Source organism: Hemitrygon akajei, chromosome 20 (assembly GCF_048418815.1).
Source record: "Hemitrygon akajei chromosome 20, sHemAka1.3, whole genome shotgun sequence".
Taxonomy (NCBI): Eukaryota; Metazoa; Chordata; class Chondrichthyes; order Myliobatiformes; family Dasyatidae; genus Hemitrygon; species Hemitrygon akajei.
In genome coordinates, this window is record NC_133143.1 from 62730279 (window position 1) to 62753924 (window position 23646).

The 23646-nt window shown below is 40.4% G+C and overlaps 1 protein-coding gene across 1 annotated transcript in view; it reads right to left on the reverse strand.

Annotated features, from left to right (window-relative positions):
* Positions 1-5720: 5720 nt before the first annotated feature.
* The window catches only part of LOC140713863 (3-hydroxyisobutyrate dehydrogenase, mitochondrial-like), a 140413-nt gene continuing 122487 nt past the window's right edge, over positions 5721-23646 (reverse strand). The window contains exons 7-8 of the mRNA XM_073024465.1: positions 14942-15098; positions 5721-6400 (exon numbers count right to left, since the gene is read on the reverse strand). Of these exons, the coding sequence (XP_072880566.1) occupies positions 6242-6400; positions 14942-15098 (316 nt within the window). The 3' untranslated portion in view covers positions 5721-6241. The remainder of the gene's footprint in view (positions 6401-14941; positions 15099-23646) is intronic.

A 23646-nucleotide genomic window follows, 5' to 3' on the forward strand; every position in this document is an offset into this window, starting at 1 on the left:
ACAATAGGAAGAGATGTAAAGAGGAGGAGAAGTTACAGTACTCCCAAGGAACAATGTCACAGTGGCACTTAGGGCATCCGAGTGGGTCCATGCAGTGAGGCAATATGGCAGAGCTCGCGAATAAAAAAACTGCAATTATTGTATATCAATAGATACATAATGATATCAGTAAGATTGAAAAGGGTGCAGAGAAACGTTACAAGGATGTTGCCGGGACTTGAGGACTTCAGTTATAAGGTTGAATAGGTTAGGACTTCTTCTCCCTGTAGCATGAAGGAAAATTTGATAAAAGCATACAAAATTATGAGGGGTTGAAATAGTGTAAATGCAAACAAGCTTTTTCCAGAGGCTGGGTGAGACAAGAACTAGAAGCCACAGGGCAAGAGTGAAAGGTAAAGTATTTAAGGGAACCTAAGGGAAACTTCTTCACACAGAGGGTGGTGAGAGTGTGGAATGAGCTGCCAGTGGAAGTGGTGCATGTGGGTTTGATTTCAACATTTAAAAGAAACTTGCATAATTACATGGATGGGAGGGGTATTGAGGGCTATGGTCCAGGTGCGGGTCGATGGGATTAGGATAATAGTTTGGCATAGACAGGATTGCCGACCTGTGCTATAGTGCTCTATAACTCCTTACTATGCTGTGCTTATACTGAAGGCTTCTCAGTAGCCAGCAGATATGCAGGCAGATTATGCAAAAGCAGAGGTTGGTTATAGTTGACTGGCAGACCTTCTTGATGCTAGAGATTTAGATGAGGTAGAATTTGTGCACCCAGGAAGATTTCTTGACATGGTACTTAGATAATTCAATAAGAGAAGGGGACATTACAAGACATTGGAAAATGAGTCTGGTTTGTCCAGGTGATTGGAATTTCAGCAGAAGAGAGTTCTGGGAACAATGAACTAGATTTCAGATAGTTAAAGATCAGGATCAGACTGGGCCATGGGGTGGGGTGGGGGGGGGGGTAAATTAGTGAAAGGGTAATTATAATGGCTTTAGGCAGGAGTAGAGAGGATTAGAATGCGAGCAGTGGGTTATGGACTAGGTCCACATCGGACGTATGTGAACTGTTCAAAGACCAGAGCATCAGAGTTCAGGACCAACAGATTCAGGACAAGCATGGCAAGGTTAGGGAGCCTCAGACAATGAGACATTTTGCAAATTTAGTTAAAAAGATAAAGGAGGCATTAGGTAAGGTTTAGAAAGCTAAAATTGGACAGGATCTTTGAAGAATAAAAAGGAGACAGGAGAGAATTTAGACAGGAATCTGAATGACAAAAAGGGGCCATCAAACACTTTGGCGAGTGGGATTAAAGAGAATGCTAAAGCATTTTATGCACACATCGAAAGTGGTTTCAGCAGATAAAACAGTAATGTTTAAAATGCATTTAGACAAGGACACAGGTTTTCTCCCCCTCAGGTCATGGGGTGAGACTCGAACTAGAATTCATAGGTTTAGGATGAAAGGTGAAATATTTAAGGGGAATCTGGGCGAATCTTCTTCATTCAAGAGGGTGGTGTGAGAGTGGAGTGAGCTGTCAGTGGAAGTAGTGGATGGGAGCTTAATTGTAAGATTTAAGAGAAGTTTGGATAAGTACTTGGGTAAGAGGGATATGGAGGCCTATAGTCTTGCTATGAGTAGATAGGACTAGGCAGAAGACCAGGCTGGCACAGATTAGATGGGGCAAAGGGTCTGTTTCTGTGCTGTAGTTCTCCATGACTCTATATCAGGCAGAAATTGGAGAGATATAGACTACATTCTTGGAGACAGAATTAAGTTGGATTAGCATCACGGACATCACACAGATTGTGGGCCGAAGGGTCTGTTCTTTTGCTGTGGATTCCATGTATCATCACTTAATCTTGCATTTGCCTTTAAGTTTTTTGCTTAAGAGTTCAGGATATCTACAAGTCAGAAAATGAATTACAAATTGTAATAAATCCAGTACACGATAAGTGGCCTTTACGCATCTGCCCATATACTTTCTGGTGCTTTTCATGAGTTATTTTGCAAAATTGATTGGCTCATTAACACAGTGTTAATCAGTTTTCCATGACTAGATTTGGCTTGGACAGAATTCAATTTTTTTTCATCAATAAATAGCTAATAACAATATAAAAGCATATTTAAACAAGTACCTCCAAGATCAGCATAGCATGCTTTTTTAGAGATACAGCCTTCCTGGCCCAAAGAGCGCATGCTGCCAATTACACCCATGTCACCGATTAACCTACTAACTTCTTTGGACGTGGGAGGAAACTGGAGCACCCAGAGGAAACGCAAGGGGTTCACAGGGAGAACGTATAAACCCCTTACAGGCAACAGCGGTTAGTTACACTACCATGTTGGCCGGTAAAGGTACATTTTATAGTCAACAAGAAATTTTGTCCTTTTTAAATGTTTGTTTTAGATTGCAAGATATTTTAATTTTAGGAAAGAGTTTGCAAGGATGGGAAAAGATCAATAAAATCCATTTGTAAAATTTGTAAATTAGTAAAATCCATTAGCAAATTAGTAAAATTCATATTATTCTTGGAATTGAGAGGTACCAACATATATTAGCTTGCAAAGATCAAAGCTGTCCAGTCTAATTTGGCAAACAACTGAAGACTGAAAGAAATCAAAATGATTACATCTCCACTGTTCTTTGACATCTCAATCCAATGCTTAAAGTCACCTCATCCACCCATTTGAAACAAATGATTGGTTAAAACTCAATAGCAAAGATTTGCCGTTTGTTACATGCTCCTGCCACACTGAAATTTGCCACAGTGGTCCTCCAGTGACATGAAAAATTGAATCTCTCCAGTGGTTAGTCTACAAAGAGATAGGGCATTGTTGAACTGATTCCACAACCTATGGACTCACTTTCAAGGACTCTACAACTCCTGTTCTCAGTGTTGTTTCTTTATGATATATTTATTATCATTTTCTTTGTATCTGCACAGTTTGTCTTCTTTTACAGATTGGTTGTTTGAGTGTAGTTTTTCACTGATTCTATTGCACTTCTTGTTCTACTGTGAATGCCTGAGAGAAAATGAATCTCGGGGTTGTATATGGTGACACAGATACACTTGATAATAAATTTACTTTGAACATGAATACTCCATTCCCCAAAGTAACTTATTCTGAAAGTAGGTTAGCCGTTCTGACCTTTAGCAGTCAGAAGCATATAAGAAATAGCTTCCAGACTGCCAAGCATTTTTTTGTCGTCAGGATGATGGGAAAAAACAAAGGTACTACCTTTTCTCATGAACAAGGAATCATTACTGTTGCTGTTAAACAAGGACAAGAGTGGTCTCAGCAGTGATTCCCTTACAATGAAGAAGCCACTTGCCACAGGGTGCCCAGTATCGGGGCTTTGTATGGTTTATGTCATGCCTTAGAAGTATCAAACTTAACAGGGATCTAGGAGAAGGCAGGAGAATGAGTTTGAGAGGTACGATAAACCAGCCATGATGGAATGGCGGAGGAGACTTGATGGGCCAAATGGCCTAATTCTGCTCCTTAGTCTTATGGTCTTCTAGGGATGGGCATACCAATATAAAGTTAATAACTTCAGGTGAAGGGAGAATGGAGAGCAAGGTAACTGGTGAAAATATATATAACCACAGATTATATGCAATAGGTATCAGCAACACTGTTTTGTTTGGCTGTATTCATGGATATTTACATATGGTTGAATGACAATTAAACTTGAACTTGATTTGTATATACCAGCCATTGCAATTCCAAAAAGAATTTTCTTTTGAATCCAAAGAAATAGTTTCCAAGATCTCTAAGGACCTAACCTGGTCCCAACATATCGATGCAGTTACAAAAGAAGTCAAGACAGCAACTATACTTCATCAGGAATTTGAAGAGATGTGGCATGTCAACAAATATACTCAAAAACTTCTATAGATGTACCGTGGAGAGCATTCTGACAGGCTGCATCACTGGTTTGGGGTTGGGGGGGTGGGGTGGGGGAACTACTGCACAGGACCAAAAGAAGCTGCAGAGGGTTGTAAATTTAGTTGGCTCCATTTTGGGTGCTAGCCTACAAAGTACTCAGGACATCTTCAGAGAGCGGTGTCTCAGAAAGGCAGCGTCCATTATTAAGAACCTCCAGCACACAGGGCATGCCCTTTTCTCACTGTTACCATCAGGTAGGAGGTACAGAAGCCTGAAGGCACACATTCAGTGATTCAGGAACAGCTGCTTCCCCTCTGCCATTCAATTTCTAAATGGACATTGAACCCATGAACACTACCTCACTTTTTCTATTTCTGTTTTTTGCACAGTTTTTAATCTATTCAATATACGTATACTGTAATTTACTTCTTTATTTATTATTATTATTCCATTATTTTTTTCTTCTTCTATTCTTCTATATCATGTATTGCATTGAACTGCTGCTGCTAAATTTAACAAATTTCACAACACATACCGGAGATAATAAACCTGATTCTGATCCTGAAGTGTGCACATATCCAAGCACATTCAGAAATTCAACATGGCTGCCATTCACAAGAACAAGGGTACCATGGTAGCCTAGCGATTAGTGAGGCACTATTACAACTTGGAAGGTTGGAGACTGGAGTTTAATTCCGTTGCTACCTGTATGGAATTTGTTCATTCTCCCCGTGTCCGTGTTGAGTTTTCTCCAACAGTCCAAAGATGAACCGTTTGGTAAGTTAACTGGTCACTGTAAATTGTCTAGTGATTAGGCTAGGATTAAATCGGGGGATTGCTCAGCAGCAAGGCTTAAAGGGCCAGAAGGGCCTATGTCATGCTGTATCTCTAAATAGAAACTAAAATAAATAAAATAAAACCCAATGGGGGGTATTGATATCTTAATTTACTAAATAGAAAGAGCATATTGTAAAGAAATTTACTGAGTGCTAGAACACAAAAACAGGCTGTTTGACTCATTATTTCTATCCTGAAAATCATATATATATTAATACCATTTACCAACTATTTACCCTGTATAAATAGTTTATTTTATTAGTTTATTGGTAATTTATGTGCTAATTTGAGTCAAGAAACACACTAGTGTATGTAATAATGAAGGAGAATTTGAAACATGCAGAAAACATCCTCAATTTAAATGCCCCATCATCTATTCCATCAAATGATTTGCAAATTTCCTTCTATTAGTCATCATTATCAGTATGTGTCGTGTCATATGACGTGGGCGATCATGGTCTGTGACCATGATTGTTCTTTACAAATTCAGCAGAAGCCTTCTTCTGGGCATCATCTTACATTAGTATCAAATATAATTAGACTGACGGTGAAAGTCTCTTCGCTTTGACAGTTTGTAAAGATTTAGAGGAATATGGGTCAAACAGAAGCAAATGGGACTAGCTTGTTTGGGTAACTGGATTGAAGTGGACAAATCAGGCCAAAGGGCTTGCTATTGTGCTGTATAACTCTATGCCTCGATATGTGAAATGACAGTGGGTAGCCTTAGCCTGGGTCCCAATGGACTTGGATCTGAACACAAAACTACCGTGAGAGCTCAAATTAAACAGACACAACACACTGGGGTCCTGAGAAAGGGGCTCCTTCTGAAACATTTACTGTTCATTCCCCTCCATAGATGCTGCCTGACCTGTTGAGTTCCTCCAGCATTTTGTGTGTGTTGCTCCAGATTTCCAGCCTCTGTAGAATCTCTTGTGCCTCGAATTAAACAGATTGCTGCAAACAAAAACACTATTGATTGAATCCCATACATGATTAATAGAATTTTATTTCAATTTACTATCACATATTAATTTAATATTTAAAGAAATAGTACTTGTCAAGAATTTATAATTGATTCTGATCAATGTATGATCCAGAGAAAGAAAAATCAATGCCAAAATGAAAATTTGTAACATGTCAGTTCTTGGGAGTGGAAATGAAACTCTCAAAACATAAAACTAAAAGTTAATGCCTTGTTTTTTCCCTCTGTAACAAATCAAAAACCTACATAATATGTAACAGACTCGTACCTCAAAGCTTCCTGGTTATCTTGTTTGCAATCCAGTTTCTAATGCTTTTATTACCTAATCCCACAGTTAAATAAGCGACCTCTGGGAACATATTCTCAAAAGCTGTTCTCTAAGAAACTATACAGTCACATTGGGATCATGATTTGCAGCTACAGATTTACTCTGTCCTTTTTATGTTAGATAAGTTAAGTTATTTGACCATTCACGGACAAATTCTCATGACTGCACTTTCCAAGACACACTTCGACGTTGGACTGGTTTATATATTTTCTTCTTCACGCAGGAACTGAAACACCGAGGAGAAATCTTTCTGCGTGTAGCCTCGTGCACACATCATCCTGTAAATCTGGTGGGACAACGATCCCAGTGGTGCAGGGGTTTTAGTGTTTGTGGCAGAGTTTTGAGCTAATCCCAGATCCTAAACAGAAGAAAACAAAAGTTAAATGTGACTTATTAACTGACTTTAGAACCTTATTGTACTCTTCAGATCTTAATTCGCTAGACAAGTAAAAGTTCGTTCAAGCATTATGTGAGATAAATTTTGAGGCAAATTATATTTTAAACTACCGAACCAAGCTACTAAAAGTAAAATCAGACTGATTTTCCATTTGCCTGATATAAAGTGCACAACCTGACACTTAATGTCTTATAAGGAAAGGTTGAATCAGTGAGGGCTTTTCCCTCTGCAGCAAAGAAGGATGTGAGGTGACTTGATATAAGTACAGAAGATAATAATATAGATTGAATGGATAGCCAGAGATATTTTTCCCAGGGCAGAAATAGCTAATACAAAGGGGAATAACTTTTAAGCCTTGATCAGAGGGAAGTATAAGGGAGCTGTCAGAAGTAGGTATTTGAACACAGATAGTGGTACAATAAATTTGAGTACTGTTGGAGGGGTTTAGGGTTAGGGTTCTTACCTGGGGGAAGCAACAGCGGCTGTGCCTCTGGCACTGTCTGGCCCTGTGGCTCAGAAGGGTAGGGAACTGAAGAGGATGGCAGCAGTAATAGGGGAGTCTATAGTTAGGGAGACAGATAGGTAATTCTGTGGACACAAGAAAGAAACACGGACAGTAATTTGCCTCCCAGGTGCCAGGATCTGCGATGTTGCTGAATGCGTCCACCCTCCTGAAAAGGGAGGGTGAGCAGCCAGAAGTCGTGGTACCTATTAGTACCAACAACCTAGTTAAAAAAAGGGAGGAGGTCCTGAAAACAGAATACAGAGAGTTAGGAAGGAGGATGAGAAGCAAGGGTAATAATCTCAGGATTGCTGCCTGTCTGTCCCACATTACATTGAGAATACGAATAGAATAAGGTAGCATATAAATGCATGGCAGCTGTGACCTGTCCGAAAGGGACGGGTTGCACTTGAATCCGATGGGCACTAATATTCTTGTGGGCATGTTTACTACTGCTGTCACGAGTGGTTTAAACTAATTTGGCAGAGGGGTGGGAACCAGTATTATAGAGCTGAGGATGAGCCGACAGGATTACAAGTACCATAGATTTCGCACTACAGAGCGCACCTGATTAAAAGCCACAGGCTCTAATTTTAGAAAGAAAATCAATTTTGTACTTGTACAAGCCGCACCGGATTTTAGGCCGCACCGGATTTTCGGTCGCAGGTGTCCCACGTTGTAATATGAGATATTTACACAGAAAGATATTACACGTGAGGATTTTTTAACTTTTAATTAAATCCATATGGTAACATAAACAAATACATATTGCAAATGCTTTTTTTCGAACCGTACCTGTAACGCGGCTACTTTTAAATATACATACGTATCGGTAACACACAAATTACGTTGCGTATACTTTTTTACTGAACAAGATTCCAATATCTCCTAACGACTGGTAAAAAATATATATACTGCAGCCTACCAGGAAAAGTTATTGATCGCCTTTAACTTAAAAGCAGCGTTCGCTCAGATCTAATGCCGCTCGCCCCCACCTTCCCGTTTATCGCAAACCGGTATTTCCCACAAGACGCGGCGAAACCGGGTGTGACGTCATAGCATCCCGGGATGTAGTACAGAAAACAAATATAGTTAAAACACTTCTAACTTTAACTAGAAATTACTAACAAATGAATTACTAAGCGAAAATATTATAAACTAAATAACTGCCATAAAGGCAGCACAATGCTTTTCTTCGAGTGTTTTCCATGTTGATGAGGGTGAGTACAAATGACTGATTTACAATAATTTAATTGTGAAAGTGCGCTTGATTTATCGTACAATTTCATTGGACCTCTGTGAACTACTCATCAATTTTATTGGTCTACTGTTACGAGGCAAAATGTTTTTGGCGGCATGAAAAAAAATCATGCATTAGCCGCACCGTAGTAAAGGCCGCAGAGTTCAAAGCTGTTCAAAATGTGGGAAAAAAGTAGCGGCTTATAATCCGACATCTACGGTAGATGATGAATGTAACATGAATGTATGGAAGGACAAGCCAAAGATTGGGTACAAATGCAGAGCAAAGAGTTAAATTGTAGCACAGAAGCAAAATTCAAAAGGGTGAAGAATGCAGGACTGATGGTGCTGTATTTAAATGCATGTTGCATTTGGAATAAGGTTGGTATCTGATTGCAAGAGAGGGAATTTGTTGAATACCTACGAGATGGCTTTTTAGAGCAGTTTGTGCTTGAGTCTACTCAGGGAAAGGCTTTCTTAGATTGAGTGCAGTGTACTAACCCAGATCTTATTAAGGAGCTTAATGTAAAGGAACCGTTAGGAGTCAGTGATCATAATATGATTGAATTCATACTGCAATTTGAGAGGGAGAAGCATAAGTCACACACATCAGTATCACAATGGAAGAAAGGGAATTACAAAGGCATGAGAGAGGTTTGCCCAGGTGGATTGGAGGAAGATACTGGTGGGAATGCAGCAGAGCAGAGATGGCTGAAGTTTCTATGAATATTTCACAAGGCACAGGATAAATATGTCCCACAAAAGAAGTTGTTCTCAAATGGCAGGGCTAGATAACTGTGGCTGACAAGGAAAGTTAAGGATTGCATAAAAGCCAGGGAAAGGGCATCATATAAGGTAGCAAAAGTGAATGGGAAGCTTTTAAAATCCAACAAAAGGCAACTAAAAAGTTATAAGAAGGGAAAAGATGAAATTTGAGGGAAAACTAGCCAATAATATAAAGCGGTATATGCAAAGTTTTTTTCAATTATATAAAGAGCAAAAGGGAAGTGAAAGTTGATATTGGACCACTGGAAAATGATGCTGGAGAGATAGTAATGGGGAACAAAGAAATGACAAATGAACTTAATGGGTACTTTGCATTATTCTTCACTGTGGAAGTCACTAGCAGTGCGCCAGAGGTCCGTGAGTGTTAGGGAGCAGCAGTGAGTGTCATTGCTTTAACAAAGGTAAAAGTGTTACACTTTGCGTATATGGGCTCAGTTCAGGAAATGCTATGGTTTCCAGGGGTTTTCCGTTTCTAGCCCTGTCGCACATAATCACCTTTTTTTACCTACTACGTACGATTCAGCATTCCATGTTTGGTACAGGAAGGGCATTAGACATTTTGAAGATCTCTTCATTGATAATCGCTTCGCTTCTTTTCAGCAGCTCTCTATTAAGTTCAACCTGCCTAACGCTCACTTTTTCAGATATCTCCAAATCCGACACTTTACTGCTCCTTTAATTCCTAACTTTCCTGAAATGCCTGCGAAAAATGCTATGGACCTATTTCTTTCCATTAATCCACTAGGTAAAGGTTTAATATCAATTATCCGAGATAAACTAGCAGCCTTACGATGGGCCCCTGTGGATAAAATTAAAATGGCCTGGGAGCAGGATTTAAATATCTCCTTATCCGAGGAGAGCTGGGACTCAGTTCTCAAATCGGTTAACTCAACCTCCCTTTGTGCTCGCCATTGCCTTTTACAGTTTAAGATTGTTCATAGAGCCCATATGTCTAAATCTAAACTATCTCGATTCTACCCTGGCATTAGTCCGCTCTGTGATAAATGCAAGAGGGGCGTGGCCTCTCTCATCCATATGTACTGGTTCTGTCCTAGCTTGGAGAAATTCTGGAAAGATGTCTTCACTACATTATCGGGTATTCTGAATCAGCACCTAGAACCTAACCCCTTAATTGCTCTGTTCGGTTTTTGGGGCGAGACAGATTTATGTCTGGGTCCGACCAAATGCTGAATACTATCCTTTGCCTCTCTCCTGGCGAGACGCTTGATCCTCCTTAGATGGAGAGATGTTGCCCCGCCCACTCATGCGCAATGGCTTAACGACATTATGGCCTGCTTGGACCTCAGAAAAATTCATTATTCAGTTCTTAATTCGGATCTAAAGTTCCATAAGGTCTGGGGACCTTTTATCGAGTACCGGTACTTTCATAACCTTCCTCTTGACTAGGGTTTTTTTTTTCTTTTTTTTTCCTCTTCTTTTCGGTCCCTTGCTTTCAGCTCCCTTTTTTTTCTGGTAGTAGGCATTATTATCCTCTGTTGCTAAGTGTATTCACAGTCTGGGAGTTTGACTGTCCGGACTTATACTCTTTATATTGTGTGGTGGTTGGTCTGGAGTTGTTGTTGTTTTTTTCTTGTGTTGTGGGGCTTGGGGAGGACACTAAGCTCACTTGTCTTTAATTTAGGTGCTTTTTTGTTAAATTCTCTTCCTTTGTAGCATATTGTTATTGTATGCTTAATCTTGCACTGTATTAATGCTCCTCATTGGGATTTGGGGTTTTTAATTTTGTAAAATGTTTTGAAAAACTAATTAAAAAATTTTTTTTAAAAAAGCGTTAGGGAAACTCAAAGGCGTTAAGGTGGATAAATCATATGGATCATTTGGATGGCATCCCAGAGTCCTGAGAGAGGTTGCTGAAGAGATTACAAATGCATTGGTCATGATCTTCAAGAATCACTTGATTTTGGCATGGTTCTGGAGGACCGGAAGATTGCAAATATCACTCCACTCTTTAAGAAGGGAGGAAGGCAAAAGAAAGGAAATTATAGGCCAGTTAGCTTAACCTCAGTAGTTGGGATGGTGTTGGAGTCTATTATTAAGGAAAAGGTTTCAGGGTACTTGGAGACTAATGATAAAACTAGTCAAAGTCAGCATGGTTTCTGTAAAGGGAAATGTTGCCTGACAAACCTGTTAAGAGTTCTTCGAGGAAGTAACAAGCGGAGTAGACAAAGGAGAGGCAGTGGATATCATTAACTTGGATTTTCAGAAGGCTTTTGACAAGGTGCCACACATGAGGCTGCTTAATAAGATAAAATCCTATGGCATTACAGAAAAGATACTGGTGTGGACAGAGGAATGGCTGACAGGCAGGAGGCAGCGAGTGGGAATAAGGGGGGCCTTTTCTGGTTGGCTGCCAGTGACTAGTGGTGTTCCTCAGGGGTCAGTATTGGGACCACTAGTTTTTGTATTGTTTGTCAATGATTTAGATAGTGGAATTGAAGGCTTTGTGGCAAAGTTTGCGGATGATATAAAGATAGGTGGAGGGGTAGGTAGTGCTGAGGAAGCAATGCAATTATAGCAGGATTTAGACAAATTGGAAAAAATAAGTAAACAAGTGGCAGATGGAATACAGTTTTGGGAAATGTATGATAAAGCATTTTAGTAAAAGGAACAATAGCGCGACTGTTATCTAAATGGGGAGGAGGTTAATTTACTCGACGGGGCTGAATGGCCTAATTCTGCTCCTTGTCTTATGGCATTAAGGTCACAGCCCTGTGATCGGCGAGTCTTGGGCTTGACTGGCGAGTCGTCTGGGTTGGCTTGTCTGGAGGACAGCGGCATGATGTCCGCAAGTCTGAGAGCCCAGGACCAAGGGCTGGAGTTCAGAGGCCCGGGACAGCCTGTACTGTGGTTAGAGGTTTGTCCATCTGTGTGAGTAGGTGGGTGGGTGGGTGGGGAAGGGGCTTGTTTTGCTGTTGCTGTTCTGTTTTGTTGTTTCTGTTACTGCTGTTGTTTTGGCTAAACATTGTAGGCATGCTACTTTGGTGCCATGTGGTGCCAAAATGCTATGTGTGGTGACACCCGAGGGCTGTCCCCAGCACATCCTCAGGTTGTACAGATTGTTAACATAAATGCTACATTTCACTGTATGTTGAGATGTACATGTGATAGATAGATAAACAAATAGATCTGAATTCTCTTATGTGCCTCAGTAAACAAGTTGATAACATGATGGAGCACAATCTCCACCTTGAGAACATAAAAGCATTGACTGCGTATTGTGACTCAATTACTTAGCTTGACTTAGATTCTGGAGTGGAGGTGCTGTGGGTAGAAGGGTTTACTATTTCCTTTGAACTCCCTAACAAATGCCCTCTTCCAACATCCCCTCACTACACAACATCGCAAGTGTTAATAAAGAGAAGACCCAGAAAACCATGGAGGGTTCAGAGGGTCCAAGTTTTCCTAGTACATTAAACACTGAGAGATACATACACGTGAACAAGCAACTAGGCAGGAAAATGTTGTGCTGCCGTTTACTGCAAGAGGGTTTGAATACAAGTATAAGGGCATCTACTCCTGATTATATTGAGCTCTGTTGTTTTTATTTTATCTTTATTTAGCGATACAGCATGGAGTTGGCCTTTCCGGCCCTTCGACTCACCCTGCCCCAGCAACCCCCAACAAACCCAATTAACCCTAATGTAATCACGGGACAATTTACAATGACCAATTAGCCTACCCGGTAGGTCTTTGTACTCTGGGAGGAAACAGGAACTCCTGGAGGAAACCCAAGTGGTCACGTGGAGAGCATACGATCTCCTTACAGGAGTTTGCAAATTTACTACACAATATTCTAGATGTGAACTCCACAGCACAATCTAGTCTCCCTAACTATGAAAGGATATACTGTACCCGGAGTGGATCAATGGCTCACCAGATTGACCGACGGCAAGGTAGGTTTTCCAAATGAAGAAGCTAAGCAGACTGGTCCAATACTCTCCTGAGTTTAAATCCACATTGTGTTCATTTCTGGTTGCCACATTATATAGGAAGCCCACAGAGGAGATCTACTGTGATGCTGCCTAGATTGGAAAGCATGTCTTATGAGGATAGGTTGAGAGAGCTGGTGCTTTTCTCTCTGGAGCGAAGGAGGATGAGAGGTGACTTGATAGAGGTGTACAAGATGATAAGAGGCATAGATAGAGTGGAGAGCCAGAGACTTTTTTCCAGGATGGAAATGACTAATACAAGGCGGTATACCTTTAAGGCGTTTGGAGGAAAAAATAGGAGAAATGTTAGAGGGAGGTCCAATATTTTTTACACAGAGAGTGGTGGGTGCATGAAATGCACTTGCCAGGAGCTGTGGTGGAGGCAAACACACTAGGGACATTTTAAGAGACTCCAAGGTAGACACATGGATGAAAAAAATGGAGGACTACGTGGGAGGAAATGTTAAAGAGTTGGCACAAGATTGTTGGCCAAAGGGCCCATGCTGTGCTGTATGTTGTATAATCCAAGAATTAAATTATAAGATAAATGCAGTCGATATGTCCTCTGGCTATGTGTGTTGAACCCGGGGCCATTTTCTTCAAGGACAGCCAATCAAGACAGAGATAAGGAGAAAGATACCAGAAAGTTGTACTACAGGTAAATAGCGTAGTAGTTAGCATAACACTTTATAGTACAGGTGACCCGGATTAAATTCCTGCCACTGCCTGTATGGAGTTTGTACTTTCTCCCCGTAACTGCATAAGGTTCCTCCATGTACTCTCATTTCCTCCCACAGCCCAAAGACATTGGTAGATTCATTGGTCATTGTAAATTGTCCCATGATTAGGCTCAGAATACATCGGTGGACTGCTGGGCAGCGGGTTCGTAGGGCCGATTCCGCACTGTATCTCAATTTAAAATGGTAGTGAAGAAGGCATAGGAGATGCTTAAATTCATTGGCCAGAGCATAGAGTATAGAATCCAGGAAGCCTTTATGCAACTTCACAAAATACTGGTTTGGCCAAAACCCAAATACCATGTGCTGTTCTGGTCACCGCACTATAGCAAGCATGTGTTTTCACTGGAGAGGGTGCAGAAAACATTAACTGCTTGGGATGAATTATTTTTAATTAGAGAGACTGAGCTTGTAGGTTGAAGAAGATTGAACTATACAAATTTATGAGGGATAAGATCTGTAGTAATAGCAAAGGCATCCAAGAGCAGAGAGGACCGTTTTAAACTGAGGAGTCACCTAGAAAGTAGCAAAATCAAGGAGTACTATCCAAGGACTTGTAGATTTATTCACAAACTATCTCTGCTACCTAACAGCCATTGTATTAGACATCAAATGATGGCAACTAGTACAATCACTTTCTTGAAGTAACAAAAATAGTTTTTCAGAAGCTAGTAGTCAATGGCATCTATAAATAAATGTGTTTGGAGGGATGCAAGTTATACAATCTCATTATGGTTAGCAATTATCATAATGCTGTAACAGCACCTGTGACTCAGGTTCAATTCCCGCTGCTGCCTGTAAGGAGTTTGTACGTTCTCCTTGTGACTGCATGGGTTTCCTCCTTGTGCTCAGGTTTTCTCCCACGTTCAAAAGAAGTATGGGTCAGTAGGTTAATTGGGTACATGGGTGCAATGGGGCGGTGTCGTCTCGTTGGGCCAAAAGGGTCTGCAACTCTAATTACAGAACATTACTCTAAAGGTGCTGTATCTCTACAGAAATAAATAAATTCATCTTAATAGTAATACAGGACATGGTCAATCAGATGGATAAAGAATAAGACATAAGAGCAGAATTAGGCCATTTGGCCCATCATATCCGTTCTGCCATTTCATCACGGCTGAGTTATTATCCCTCTCAACCCCATTCTCCTGCTAAGAAAACCTGAGTCTTGTCTACAGAGTTTCCGCCCTCTCTCAGCAGACTGTATCGTATGTGGCATTTGAAGACTTGGAAGTGGCAGGAAAGTGGACCTGACTCCTTTGTTTAAGAAAAATACACACAAGCCTACCTTTGCCATTAAGGCTGTTGCAAATCCACCTTGATAATCGTTAGCAGAAGGCACACTGTCCATCACTCCCGGTACAGGGTTGTAGGTATCACTTGACCAGCATCGACCTGAACTCATGTTCAGAATTTTCGCCAGAAGCTTCGGGTCAAGCCCTAGCCTGTCAAAAGTTGCAGATGAGTAGTTTAAGGTCAAAGTTCAAGCAGAGTTGACCAGTTATCTGCCGTTTGACCCCATAAAGTCATTCAACTCATTCTAGTTAGTGTCTTCCAAAATGATACTGCATTTATACTGCCAAATGATACTGGATTTATGACATGACATTAAAGTGATTCTAACTCAGCCCAGCATACACAAATTGAACCAAGCTATTAAATGCATGGTCAATAAACTTTAAAGAGACAGTGCTCACTATAGCTTGCACAGGCTGCATATAAATAGTTCAAAAGAATATGCACAAAGCATTCTATTTTCATTTGACTAGTGACTCCTTCATAAAATGTAGAACCCTACATCTAATGTCAATAAATATTTATTTTTGAATTTCTATATATATATATGGCACACACAAACTCAGCACATCTACAAGAAAGCAGCATCCACCATCCAGACCACGCTCTCTTCTCGCTGCTACCATCAGGAAGGAGGTACCAGAGTCTTAGATCCCATAGCACCAGGTTCAGGAACAGTTATTACTCTTCAACCATCATGCTCCTGAACCAGATTGGATAACTTTACTCATTTCAAAAATGAACTGATTCTACAACCCATGGAATCTCAGGGACCCTCCAACTCATGTTCTCAATATTACTTATATATTTATTATTATTGTTTGATTTTTCTTCTGTTTGGAAGGTTTGTCTTCTTCTGCACATTGGCTGTTGGTCTTTGTGTGTAGTTTTTCATTTATTCTATTTATTTCTTTGATCTACTGTGAATGCCTGCAAGACAATGAATCTCAGGATTGTATATGGTGATATACATGTACATTAATAATAAACTTACTTTGAACTAATTCCCATATACATCTTTCCCTCCAATCTCAATCAAAGTGTGTGATTCACATTCCATAATGATTAGGCGCACTGCCCATCAAGCCTGGTAGAGGGTTGTAGGTATCAACCCTGTATCAATTTATCAATTGAGAAATTGCATTTATCCATCACCTTGGTAGTGCAGTGATTACTATAATGTTATTACAGCCACCCAGGTTCAGTTTCCGTCACTGTCTATAAGGAGTTTGTGTGTTCTCCCTGTGAACTGTCGGGCTCTGTCTCAGGTGCTTCAGTTTCTTCCCAAATTCCAATGACGTACAGGTGAGTATGCTGTGGGCGTGCTACGTTGGCACCAGAAGCATGGCAACATTTGCGAGCTAAGTGAAAAGCTTGTCTTGCATACTGCTCCTACAGATCAAATCTCTACACAGCGTGTTGAGCTAGAACAAGGTAAAACAATAACCAAATGCAGAATAAAGTGAAAAAGTGCAGAATAAAGAGTGAGCAGCTAACGCAATGCTATTATAGCGCCAGTGACCCAGGTACAATTCTGCCACTGTCTGTAAGAAGTTTGCACGTTCTCCCTGTGACCAAGTGGGTGGCCTCCGGGTGCTCCAGTTTCCTCCCACAGTCCAAAGATGTATGGGTTGGTAGGTTGATGGGTCACATGGGTATAACTGAGTAGCACAGTCTCGTTGGGCCAGAATAGATTGTTACCATGCTGTTATCGCTGTTATCGTTGTCATCATCATCATGTTTTGTATGACATGGATGATCATGGTCTTTCCACGACTATGATTGTTCTCGGCAAATTTTTCTACAGAAGTGGTTCACCAGTGCTTTCTGGACAGTGTCTTTACAAGATGGGTGACCCCAGCCATTATCAATACTCTTCTGTAATTGTCTGGCATCAGTAGTCTGTTGTTTACAGCTTATTCACATGGTCATCATGGATGCCATCAGAGACAACATCCTCCCTGCAGGCTTCGTTTGTCTCTATCCCAGTCCTAATGAATGGCCTTTGATCTGAAACATTAGTTCAGTTTCTCTTCTCACAGATGCAATATGACCTGCTGAGTATTTCCAGCATATTGTTTTAATTTCTCACTTCCAGCATCTGCAATTATTTTTTATTCTTCAGTGTAACTATTAATAATTATTGTTGCCATTTGCGTGATTTGTTTTCTTGAGTGGTGGGGTGAATGATTTTCATTGAACAGGTTCCAGGTCTTCATTGTTTTGTGACTGTCTGTGGGGAAGATGAATCCCTTGTATAATGATATTGGTGCATGGCAAAAAAAAGGCTGTGGAAACCTTCATATCCACCTGTATGTACAAACGCCTAAAAAGACACATTACATTTTGCCTTGTGCTACTCCATATCCCCGGCCGAGACTATTGACTAATAATTTTCATTACAAATTTCAACATAAATATATTAACACTTCACATCTCTGATTCTATTTTTATAGATGATGATACTACATAAGCTATGGATAGCACAGCTGAGGGAAGAACAAATTAGCTTTATTTGTCATATGAACGTGGAAACATACAGTGAAACGAGTCGTATAAAATCAGCAAGGATTGGGCGGGAAAAAGCCCACAAGTGTCATCACACTTCAGGCAGTGATATAGCACGCCCGCAACTTACTAGCCCTAGTCTGTGTCTCTTTGGAATGTGGGAGTAAATCAGGAATATACAAACTCTTTATAGACAGTGGCGGGAATTGAACCCCAATCAGTGATCAATGGCATTATAAAGCAATTGAGCTAATTGCCTTGCTACTGTGCCGACTCAGTAAGGAAACCTCCAATTTGTGCACAAAGGATTACCCAATGGCAAACCTTAGAATAGAGATTCCATTATATTTCAGCTATAAGTGCAGTTAGTTAGTAGTGACTACTATTATAGAACCATAGAACATTACAGCACAGTACAGGCCCTTCAGCCCTTCATGTTGTGCCGACCCATCTCATCCTTAAAAAATGTACTAAACCCACACTACCCTATAACCTTCTATTTTTCTTTCATCCATGTGCCTGTCCAAGAGGCTCTTAAATATCCCTAATGTTTTAGCCTCCACCACCATCCCTGGCAAGTCATTCCAGGCACTCACAACCCTCTGTGTAAAAAAACTTACCCCTGATGTCTCCCCTAAACTTCCCTCCCTTAATTTTGTACATATGCCCTCTGGCGTTTGCTACTGGTGCCCTGGGAAACAGGTACTGACTATCCACCCTATCTATGCCTCTCATAATCTTGTAGACCTCTATCAAGTCCCCTCTCATTCTTTTACACTCCAAAGAGAAAAGTCCCAGCTCTGCTAACCTTGCTTCATATGACTTGTTCTCCAAACCAGGCAACATCCTGGTAAATCTCCTCTGCACCCTCTCCATAGCTTCCACATCCTTCCTATAATAAGGTGACCAGAACTGAACACAATACTCTAAGTGCAGTCTCACCAGAGACTTGTAGAGTTGCAACATCACCTCTCTACTCTTGAACTCAATCCCCCTGTTAATGAAGCCTAGCATCCCATAGGCCTTCTTAACTACCCTATCAACCTGCGCAGCGACCTTGAGAGATGTATGGATTTGAACCCCAAGGTCCCTTTGTTCTTCCACATTCTTAAGTAACTGACCATTGATCCTGTACTCAGTCTTCTGGTTTGTCCTTCCAAAATGCATCACCTCACACTTATCTGGATTGAACTCCATCTGCCACTTTTCTGCCCAACTCTGCAGCCTGTCTATATCCTCTTGTAACCTTTGACAACCTGCAGCTCCATCCACAACTCCTCCAATCTTTGTGTCATTCGCAAACTTACTCGCCCATCCTTCTGCCTCTACATCCAGGTCATTTATAAAAATCACAAAGAGCAGGGGTCCCAGAACAGATCCCTGTGGCACTTCACTAGTCACCGACCTCCAGGCAGAATACTTTCCTTCCACAACTACCCTCTGCTTTCTTCCTTTAAGCCAATTTTTTATCCAAACAGCCAAGGTTCCACTTATCCTATGCCTCATGACTTTCTGGATGAGTCTCTCGTGACGGACCTTGTCAAATGCCTTGCTGAAGTCCATGTAGACTACACCCACTGCCCTACCCTCATCAATTTCTTTTGTTACATCTTCAAAAAACCCAATCAGGCTCGTGAGGCACGATCTTCCCTTCACAAAGCCATGTTGACTATCCATGAGTAGACTGTACTTCTCCAAATGCTCATAGATCCTATCCTTAAGAATCCTTTCCAGTAGTTTGCAGACCACTGAAGTAAAACTCACCGGTCTATAGTTCCCAGGTTTCTCCTTATTACCTTTTTTAAACAAGGGAACTATATTTGCTATTCTCCAGTCCTCCGGCACTTCCCTTGTAGCCAAAGAGGATTCAAAGATCATAGCTAATGCTCCAGCGATTTCTTCTCTCAATTCCCACAGCAACCTGAGGTGTATCATATCCGGCCCCGGGGATATCCTCAGGGATTATTGTAAAGCAAATCTTGTAGTTTTGTAAGTTGTGTGCAAAACATCACCATATTTCACCAACACCATCTTGAACCCTCATGCTTTTAAATCCTTGGATCCTTGAATTGCTTAAAAAGTCATCGGTCCTATAACTTGCTATTTATTGCATCTAACTTGAGGATCTACAGCTCAAAGACTTCCTAAGTGTCCTATTAACAATGCAGCCATGGGTAAAACATGCAGATCATTGGTGCTTTTGAGCACAAATGACAAGAATATGACAATGATCGCTTAGCAGTTAGTGTGATGTTATCACAGATTGGAGTTGAATCCCGGCGTCCTCTGCAAGGAGTCTACATGTCCTCCCTGGGGAATGCGTAGATATTCCCCGTGTCCTCTGGTTTCCTCCCACAGTTCAAAGATGTACTGGGTAGGTTAATTTGATCATTGTAAATTGTCCTATGATTAGGTTATGGTTTTATTGGGGTTTCGGGGGCTTCTGGGCAGTGCAACTCGAAGGACTGGAAGGGCCTAATCTCAGCTGTATCTCAAAAGAAATACATAGCTTGGCGGTACAAAAAAGCAGTATTTACTTCTTTCTTGTAGAGTCATAGAATTATAGGATACTACTGCACAGAAACAAGCTCTTCTGCCTGACGACTATTAGGTTGATGAGTCTCTGCACCGAGACCGTAGCCCTCCAAACTCTTTCCATGCATGTACCTACCAAATTTTCTCTTAAATATTGAAATCATACCATATCCACCACTTCTGCTGGCAGCTCGTTCCACACTCTCATCACACAGAGTGAAGAAATCCCACTCATGTTCCCATTAATCATTTCACATTTCACTTTTAATCCATGACCTCTAATTCTTGTCTTACCCAACCTCAGTGGAAAAAGCCTGCTTGCAGTTACCCTATCTATATCCCTCTTAATTCCGTATATTCTTCTACACTGTAGGAAATAAAGTCTTAACCTATTCAACCTTTCCCTATAACTTAAGTCCTGGCAACGTCCAGTTACTTGAGGACCTGAATATAGGGAAAGGTTGATTATCCTCTGACCCAAACCACCCATTTGACAGATGTTAGCATATGCCTAACAGAGCTACACAGAAATCACAGAAGAATGAATCATTAACGAACAAATCAGAGGAGAGGCAAAGACAGGTAGTTAAAAATCTAAGCAGCATAAAACCTCTACAGAACTGTCTATTTGTTTTAACCAGAATACATAAATAAAGACAAAACATCATCCAAATTACTGAGTATTGATCATGCAGACTTGACAGCTGTTGAAAATTCAAGATGTTAACACTTTTTTCAAGCTTTTCTTTACATTTTGAAAGTCTCTATTGGTTTGTGATCAATAATGACCTCTCTTGTACTCACAAAACCTAACTCATGTAATCAGAGACACCGGACTTGAATTCATTTGTAACAGTTCAATAGTATATTCCTTTGCAAAAATCACTTGTACATTGATTAGCCTTGTCAAAATTTCAATCAGCTAAGACATGTATGTTGTACAATGCGGTTTTTGTTGGGGGTCTGTTTGCTTCTAACAAAAGGACCCTAGAATCTTAACTTGAATGCTCCTTCTCTATTGTGAATTAGCTTGTGCCAGTGTTTCCCACTAGGTTCCTTTGAGGTATATCACCAAAGATTCAAGCAAATTTCTACAGATGTTACAGTACTGTGGAGTGTATTCTAACTGGTCGCATCATCATCTGGTATGGAGGAGCCATGGCACAGGATCAGGAAAGACATGCAGAGTGTTGTAAACTCCCCTACATCGTGGACATTTTCAATAGATAATGCCTCAAAAAGGTGGCATCCATCATGAGGGCCCCCTTTTGTTCAGGGCATGCTCTCATCTTAGTACTACTGTCACAGAGATGATACAGGAGCCTGAAGACACACACTCAACATTTTAGGAAAAGCTTCTTCAGCTCTGCCATCAGATTTCTGTATGGGTAATGAACCATCTATGAACAGTGCCTCAATATTTTTGCACTACTTATTTAATTTTTAAAATATATATTTCTTACTGTAATTTATAGTCTTTTTATGTTTTGCACTGTACTGCTGCCACAAAACAATGAATTTCATGACATATGTCAGTGATAATAAACTGGATTCTGTTTGGAAAAGGTGGTACGCCTTTTCCATTGTATCAGAGGACAATATTAAATGACAAAGACAGGTTGGTAATGCATTTTGATTTTACAATTGTCAAGTGTAAAGCCCAATCTCTCCTTAGTTAAAAGAAAAAGTTGACAATTTGAAGCTCGGTCTCCATACAGTTTGTATCATTTCAGAGCGTCTGTCCTGGGTCCAGCAAGCCTCTACTTTCTTAGAAGTTTGCAAAGATTCTCCATATTATCTAAAACTTTGACAAACTTCTATAGATGTGTGGTGGAGACTGAATATCTTGCTGCTTGGTACAGAAACACCAATGCCCTTGTATGGAAAATCCTACAAAAAGTAGTGGATACAGCCCGGTCCATCACAGATACAGTCCACCCAACTACTGAGTACAACTACAAGGAGCGCTTTCACAGTAAAGCAGCATCCATCATCAAGGATCTCCACCACCCAGGCTATGCTCGCTTCTTGCTACTGCCATCAGGAAGAAGATACTGGAGGCTCAGGACCCACACCACCAGGGTCAGGAACAGTTATTACCTCTCATCTATCAAGTTCTTGAACCAGAGGAGGTAATTTCACTCAATTTTACCTTGCCCCATCACTGAACTGGACTCACTTTCAGAGACATGTCATCTCATGCTCTCAATATTTATTGCTTATTATTTATTATTATTTCCTTTTTTATATTTGCAATTTATTGATTTATTTTGCACATTGGTTGTTGTCTGTCTGGTTGGGAAGAAAATGAATCTCAGGGCTGTATATGGTGATATATGTGTACTTTGATAATAAATTTATTTCAATCTTTAATGCAGCTTGATTACTGACTTCCATGCCACACCAGAACCATCAGACATAAAAAAAACACTCCCCAAACAGTAAGGCTGATCAACACCTCCACCCACTAAACCCTCTGTTAGGGAGTATTCTGAAGTTACGTGAATATAGCAGATATTAATCAATTCATATTGTAAATGTAAATAAGTTCAGGAAGTTTGCAATTAGACTGCAATTTTTTTTTTGTAAACTGCAAGCAGTAAATTAAATTAAAAGACAAAGAGATTTTATATGCAAGTGCCAAACATGAAGAGAATGGAGCTGTGTTAATTGGCTTGCATAAAACAAAGCAACATGGCCAAGTTACGTGCACCATCGTGACTTGAGTGCAAGCTGGCAGACCACACGGATGCTGTCACTTAACACATCAAACATGGCCACAAGGAGTAGGCAATCAATAGTTTTCTTGTACTTGCCATATTTGTGCACTCAGAGATAGCCCTGACAAGATTAATTTTGTGTGTCTGGCTCTCTGTCGAGAAAAGGTTTTAGAATACTTGTGTTAATTAATTTATCCCAAAGGTGCTCAGATATTCAGAGTTGGCTGATCAATTACAACATGCTTCCACTATGTATCTCAAAGTAACTGTCTGTTAACCAAAGTATTGAAGTAAGCAATGTCATTCCATTGAAATTATATTAAATCACCTCCTGTTACCTCTTGACCTTAAGGGTATAAAAATGTGATGTACCCTTGGGTTTGCGAGCCTCTATTGAGAGTGTCTCCAGAATGAAGCCTGTTTGTTATGCTGAATAAAGACTTGTATACCACCAGCTTCTGTGTTCCTCCAGTGACTAAGATCAGTCACAACTGCTCCCGTGCCCCCACCACCTCTACTTTATCATTTCCTTGTCAGTGTCACCTTCTGTACAGACACTCCTGTACCTAATGTAATTTTATGTACATATAATCAATCTTATATATATCTTATGATTTTATATTTATTGTGTTTTTATTATTATTGTGTTCTTTATAGTATGTTTTTTTTAATATGCTGCATTGGATCTGAAGTAACAATGATCTCATTCTCCACTGGAAAGGACATCAAACAATCTTGAATCTTTGGCTCAGGAGGCAAAAATTGTTCTGAAGATTGGTTCCATTGTAATAAGAATCTTCTTGAAGGTTAGGTCCAGCAGTGCAGTGAGAACTACTGTAAAAAGTGCTGTCTGGCAATATTCTGCATCGAGTCTGGGCGTGTCGTGGATGGTACAATTCACTTTGAAAATCAGAACAAAGTACAAAAAGACCAA